This window comes from Ruditapes philippinarum, unplaced genomic scaffold, assembly GCF_026571515.1.
Source record: "Ruditapes philippinarum isolate M1 unplaced genomic scaffold, ASM2657151v2 ctg257_1_1_1_1, whole genome shotgun sequence".
NCBI classification, from domain to species: Eukaryota; Metazoa; Mollusca; class Bivalvia; order Venerida; family Veneridae; genus Ruditapes; species Ruditapes philippinarum.
The window spans coordinates 39,927-47,195 of NW_026864141.1; the positions used below are offsets into that span (position 1 = coordinate 39,927).

Genomic DNA, 7,269 nt, shown 5'->3' on the forward strand with positions numbered 1-7,269 from the left:
GTTGATGTACCAGCAGAAATGTTAAAAATATATTACAAGATATTGATGTTCTCAGCAACAACTAATTCGTTTCTGCAAAGAGCTTACTGACCGTATTTCATTCTATATATAATAATGTTAAAATAATATCCATAAATATAAATTATTTTACAAAAAATAAAATTGTTTTCTCAACCTTTACTTGCATTTGAATAAAATGAAACATACGTGACATCCTATATGGGGATAAATATCTAACTGTTTAGTACTAAATTTTCCAAATATTAAGAAAGTGGAAAGTTGAATATTTTGAGAAAAAAAATTGCTAATACAAAATTTGTGTATGCATGCGACCTCTCATATATTATATGATATATATCCTTTGAATGAAGACATAAAATAATCATTTTAAAAATTGACTATTTTGCTTTCTACGAATATTTAACTTTGAAAAAATTGACTGAAAATTAGCAAGGTACCCAACTTCTTTGAATTTTCCTGGGTTAGAAAGTCCCTCTAGATAGAAAATTTACAGATTTTGATATATTTTACAGACATTTGGTATTAATATGCAGCCAATATGTTACATTATTAGATCTGAAATCTACGTTACCGAAGAAATACAGTGTCATTACCGAAATAAATGCCATCCTGTTATATCATAGTTTCTTATTCAAAATATTTCTGGCAAACTTGCAAAATACCCTAAACTTTTACTTCAGCGATAAAAAATGACAAAATGACAACATCAAATTTTTAATATTTTTCAACCTCAAATGCTTTATTTTATTGAGAATGGGCGTCATGTGTGCGTTTGTTCTCCATACCCAGCGTGGTAGTTGTTGTAGAACACACCAACATACCGTGGTACACACACATAGCGTGCGCGCGTGTGTGTGTCCTTACGTTCCAGGTGTACCCTAATGAGGAAAATGGACGGAACAAAAAGAATTTTTGAGAGGACATCGGAGGTTAAGAAGCCATAGTATAACTTACAACTGTCGAATGACAAAATTAGAAATCAGCTTGCATATCTTTAGGGTTAATATACACTATTCATGTAGGAATACTAGAACCACTCGTAGAAAAATCCAATACCACCAATACAATAACTATACGGAAATGATATATAGTACTCATACATTCAGAATCAAACACGAAAATCTGTACAAAAAAAAAACTATATCAATATTTGTAAAATAACTATGCAAATATATACATGCATATGTAAAGTAATTTTAGAATTTAATATAAGTTAGAATACGAAAATATGTATTACATGTAATTGAAATTAAATGTATTAAGATGTCGTGGAATGCACAGAAATGCTTTTTTATAAGGAGAAAAATAATACAACCTACATGTATTTTATCAATTATATGTCAATTATATTATTTTAGCTCACCTGAGTTAGCTAAGGGTGAGCTTTTAGTTTTAGGAGCGTTGAATGTCCGTCGTACGTTGCAGTAGTCCGTCCACATTTGTTCGTTAACACTCTAGTGGTCACATTTTTGCCTCAATCGTCAGCAACCTTTGTGAGGCTGCTTGTCTAGTTAATTGCTCAGATGAGGTCTCGGATGAAAAACTAGGTCACAGGAGCTAAAAATAGAAAAATCTTGTTATCTGCTTTAGTCCAAATATCCTGGAAATGGTCTGAAAGTTTGTTTCAATGATTTTTAGGTCAAATTTTAATATGGTCACCTAGGTCAAAAACAAGCTCACATCGCCCAAATATGGAAAAAACTTGTTAACACTAGTGGTCACAATTTTGACTCAATTGTCAACAAACTTGGTTAGGATGCTTGTCCAGATTATTGCTCGGATAGAAACGAACTTGGGTAATCTCGGATGAAAAACTAGGTCACAGGAGCGAAAAATAGAAAAATCATGTTAACACTCTAGTGGCTACTGTTTTTATCCAAATATCCTGGAAATTGGTCTGCATGTTTGTTTTGAAGATTTCTAGGTCGAGTTCGAATATGGGTTAATAACTAGGTCACACTTCCCAAATATGGAAAAACCTTATTAACACTATATTGGTCACATTTTTGACGCAATTGTCATCAAACTTGGTCAGGATGCTTGTAAATAATTGCTTGGACGAGTTCTATGAGTCAAGTGAGCGATCTAGGTCCATCTTGGCCCTCTTGTTTTCTGAATTGGGTTCCTTAAGAATATGACTTCTGTGTTGTACTTAATTTGACACGCTTTTGTTATAGTTATAAAGTGTTTACATTCACATTTAATTCTTTGCTAAAGTAATGAATATATTTTGCCTCGGTGCATGAAATATAACGAACCTAATAAATGCTTCAACAAGTTATTGTAAGGGTATTAACTTGACGGTTATCTTTTTGTTTTTTATTGTCAGCAGATTACTTTGATATGGTACATATTCAAAAAGATTTTGGCACACTTCATGTTTAAAGGGGCCATTGCCATTGCCTTTTTTGACATGACTAGTGAAAATGGAGTAATCAAAATATTAAATATTTTGCTTGGTTCAGAGTGAGTATTTCATTATATTATTGTTTTAAAAAGTCATTTGATGATAATGCATACACAACAAAAGCACTGTTTTTCTTAATTAATATTTAGAAATAAAATGTTAATGATAATAATAATTATTATTATTATTATTATTATTATTATTATTATTATTATTATTATTATTATATTCCTTTCCTTGGTTTTTATTATTATTGTGATTTGATATGCAATATTCTTTATATGTGACATCATCAAAGAGTTATTGTTTTGACCGAGATTTAACATACTTTTGAACATTATGCTAGTATGAAGATCTGGAGAAATTATTAGTCTAGTAAATGATAAAGTATAGACTGTTTAATTGTATAATACATGTATATCCTAACCGAGGGATTTTGCCCTAATTCTTTAAAAAGGTGCATTGTGTACTATGTAGGTAGTATTGTTTTGAAGAGTATGTCTAATAAGGTTTCAATAAATAGGTGACGAACAATTATCTCAGTGCATATAACACTGAGATTTGTTTCCAATTGTTCATCATGATATATTCAGGCTATTAACAATTAATTGAATAATCTTTGTCTTACAAATGACTTACATAAAAATAAAGCCATGCACAAAGAGCGCATTGTCAAAATTTCATACAGCCGACTGCCTGGTGATTTAAGGTCCCATTTTGATCGGATTATATTGTTTTTAATAATATTTATTTCCACTGTACCCATTAACCAAATTTAACCAAATAATGAACTTGCAAAATGAATTCTCTCATTTCCTTGTATTGGACGCTAGTCTTGGATTTATTTCGATTGTTTTTAATTTTATTTTACATCGCTTTATACAGTTAATCTTTTTTTCGATATTTTGCATTGTAGCACTTATTCAACATTTAAAGTTATTAATTGGGATATATTTCAAATTAAGTGTTCGATATTAGATACATGGCTCAATCAGGGAGGGTGGAGGCAATCATTATTTAATTGTCTTTCCTTATTCAATATGAAACTTTTGGGGCATTTCTTTCATTTCAATCTTGTTGTACCGATTTGTTAACAACTTTTTATTCCTTTTTAAAGTGCTCGATATTAGCGGAAAGGAAGGATAGAAAAAACACGGAAGGACTGCTTGAACGTATTCAGAAGACCTTTTGTTGATTACGAAAGAAAGTTTGAGGATGTGGGTTGAAGTGCCTATATTGCCTTTACCATTGGCAATATTTTGTTGTGTTATCAATTTTATTCTTCCAGGATTTGGTAATTATTATTATCATTAATATTATTTGTTATAGATCATTATTATTATTATTATCGAATGAAAGATAGCAATTTACCTTGAAAAGTTTGAAAATTGATAACGAGGCAAAGAAGGTGACAAAGCTGAATTAACATCAACAATCGTTGCCTTGTTTCAAGTGCCTACTTTATACATGAAAGAGGGTTATGGTTAAAGAGGTTTTGCCTCTTATTTATTAAATTATCAGTCACTAATATACAAACTTTTATATGCTAGCTTTACAATGTAAACAGGAACAATGATAGCCAGCTGTAGCTGGTGTTGTTGTGCACAAAAAGTAGAGCTCGAAGATCCTGAAGCTCGTGATCATGAGTTAGAGGACACTGATTGCGCAAAGTGCTGTGACTTGTGTTGGGCTGGCTTTGGACAACTTCTCGGGGCACTAGGGCTTGTTGGCTGGGGGCTTAGCTGCTACACAGGTGTACTGCTTATAGATATCAGTTGTAAGTATATGCAAAAGCATATTGTATGGCATCATATAGAAAATAGTCTCTCAAAATCAAAAGTGTACTTACATACCTTTGCCGAAAACAGCTTCCTTTTAAAACGTTAATGTACATATTTCCTTTATAAATAAAATTTATGAAGTTGTTTGTACCTTTGGTAGATCTTTATTGTTGTTTAAAATAATGATATGCTTTTCAATCGCTCTTAATTTTCACAATGAACAACATTTTTGTAACAAGGGCAACATTGTCGCAAAATACCCCCGTCACAAAAGCTTTGCACAGAGATGTGGGTATTATAGATATGAATATAGGAGATATGCTCTGGGCAATATACTGATTATATCTGAATATTGTATCATATTTAGTGGCCTTGACCTTGCAAATATTAATGTCACACTTGTAGTCATGTTAGATATTATTTGTTTTACAATCCCTCAATAAATGATGACTAAATTGTCCCTGTATACATCTTTTGTTTTATCTTACCTTTGACCTTGAAATTTGTAACAGGAACCTGGATTGTGCGTGCAATACTTAGCCTTACAATGGTGAACATTTGTGCCAAGTTACATTGAAATCCCCGATTAAAGTAAAAGTTTTGCTTCGAATGACTTGTGTGACCTTGACCTTTAATCTAGAGATCTGGTTCATGCACACGACATTGCTTCTCATAGTGATGAACATTTCTTTTCAAGTTTCATTAAAATTCATCCATGTGTGTTGGAGATATGCTCTGGACAAACCTCTAAATTTAATCATCTTTAGTGGCATTGACATTGCATATATTTTTATTTTTTAACTTTTATTACATATTTCACACCCGTAGTCATGAAAATGACCATTTGTATTCCAATCCCTCAATAAATGGTGACTTAATGGTCAGAGTACAAATTTTCATACTTTTATTAGAAAACTTTGACCCCTATGTGTTACCTGGACCTCGGCCGCAGGGACTTTAATTTTGCACATGACACTCACTTTCCAATGGTGAACATTTGTCCAAAGTTATATTGAAATCCCTTTATGCATGTCAAGTTTAGCTCGGGATAAGCATTTTTCAATGACCTCAGAGTGTGACCTTGACCTTTGACCTAGAGATCTGGTTTATGCGCGCCACACAGCTTCGCATAGTAGTGGTGAACATTTTTATGCTGTTTCATTAAAACTCCTCCATGCGTGTACATGTAGGAGATATGCTCGGACGAACTCTCTATATCTTATCATCTTGAGTGACCTTGACCTTGTATATATTAACCTAAAATACTTGCTTCACACATGTTTTACACCGTCGTCATGATAATGACCATTTGCGTTTCGATCCCGCAATAATTGTTGACTAAATGGTCAGAATACATATTTCCATATTTTATCTGAACGTTGACCTCTATTTGTGATCTTGACCTTGGCTGCAGGTACCTAAATTTTATACTCGACACTGCGCCTTACAATGGTTAACATTTGTTATATTGAAAATGCTCCGGACAAGCGTTTTTCAATGACCTTTAAGTGTGACCTTGAACTTTTACGTAGAAACCTGATTCATGTGCGCGACACAGCTTCTCATAAGGGTAAACATTTCTATGAAGTTTTAGTAAAATTCCTCAATGCGTGTAGGAGATATGCTCTGGACAAAATTGGACGCCTCTCGCCCGACCGCCCGTCCGCCAGACCGCTCGCCAGGGATGAAACTGTGATATTACGAACGGGCGTATAAAAATTAGTGCAGCTTTAAAGCGGCATTTTTTTCAGAATCTAGCTAATTTTCAAAATTTTAAAAATGAATTAAAAAAAATATTTTGAAGTGAACAAAGAAAGTAATAAACACATTGCAAACGGCACTTAAATATTACGTAAATTATTAAATTACCAAAGAAGCGGACAAAATATGGAAAAATAACTATTAATGCAGTAGTTACGCAGTAGGAAAATGGTGATAAATACTGCAAAATCAATCATTAATTTGCACATACCATGAATATTATTACTTGAAACTTTTTACATTTCTTAAAACCTTAGTACGTTTTTCTCAAGTTTAATTTTTTTCATATAGTTTGGCTCTGAAGGCATGCAGCATCAAATTTTTTTCCAGGTGAATCATTCTTTCATTCACTTATTTTCAGTAAAATATCATAAAGGTAACAAGGTAGATGCAATTAGCGTAGGGCACAATGCTGGTTCCACGTCCATCATCGAACAGCCAGGTTCAAATTCTGGACCCATTACTGAACAACCTAGCGGTAGTCTTACGGCCTCAAACAACCCGAATGTAGACCACAGGTTGAAGCTAGTAACAGATGTTTATACGATAAATGATGACAATAAAGAACAAAAAGTAATAGTTGTTTACGACGAGAGTGTGACCGCTAAATTAGGAAATGATAGTGGATGGCATCCAGGTATCCTTTTTGTTCAACCTGAAACAGACGATGAAACAACTTCTAAAACATCCGTTACGATTGAAAAATGATGTGTTTCAATCGATAGCATCTTAAAATAAATCTAATCTTAAGTTTTGATTGTCTTAAAATTCTGGAAAAAGACGCACACAAATTAATATTGCAAGTGTAATATTTACTCACTTTTAGACTAATATATTTTTTCTCAAATGATCTATTGCACAATGTCGTATTTAACTCCGTGAATAGATATAATATTATTTTTCGTTATTAAATGTCGTCAAAAAACGCATGCCGGTCAAATAAAATTATGAGTGAAGTTTGTATTGTTTGTATTGTATTTCTTTCACGCCATGGCCGCGTAATTATCATGTTTGGCCATTTATCATTAATTTGATATTTTTCGATGATAAATGACTCATTGGGGTTTGAAAAATACATAGCGATAATCTTTATTGACACACACTTTAACAAGCTATAGATATTATTTTAAACGTTCAAATAGAAAACCGTGAGCGCGAGTGTGCGTGCTTGTTTAAAGTCTAGTAAATGATAAAGTATTGACTGTTTAACAACAACACATCTTTTTTTTATTCACTCAAACATGCTTACAACATGTAATATGATGATAATGTCAAAATATTTAACGAGGCATTTATACA

General features: G+C 32.5%; 1 protein-coding gene across 1 annotated transcript; it reads left to right on the forward strand.

Annotated features, from left to right (window-relative positions):
- The first annotated feature begins 3,579 nt into the window (after positions 1-3,579).
- Positions 3,580-7,112, forward strand: LOC132724556 (uncharacterized). Its single transcript, XM_060709439.1, has 3 exons — positions 3,580-3,722; positions 3,996-4,205; positions 6,332-7,112. Exons 1-3 carry the CDS (start codon positions 3,644-3,646, stop codon positions 6,676-6,678), a joined length of 636 nt encoding a protein of 211 aa, XP_060565422.1. The 5' UTR covers positions 3,580-3,643; the 3' UTR covers positions 6,679-7,112.
- Positions 7,113-7,269: the final 157 nt, after the last annotated feature.

Coding starts and splice junctions, on each gene's coding strand:
- LOC132724556 (XM_060709439.1), top strand. CDS start 3,644: ATGTGGGTTGAAGTGCCTATATTGCCTTTACCATTGGCAATATTTTGT. Junction 3,723..3,995: donor TTTTATTCTTCCAGGATTTG/GTAATTATTATT, acceptor CAATGTAAACAG/GAACAATGATAGCCAGCTGT. Junction 4,206..6,331: donor ACTGCTTATAGATATCAGTT/GTAAGTATATGC, acceptor ACTTATTTTCAG/TAAAATATCATAAAGGTAAC.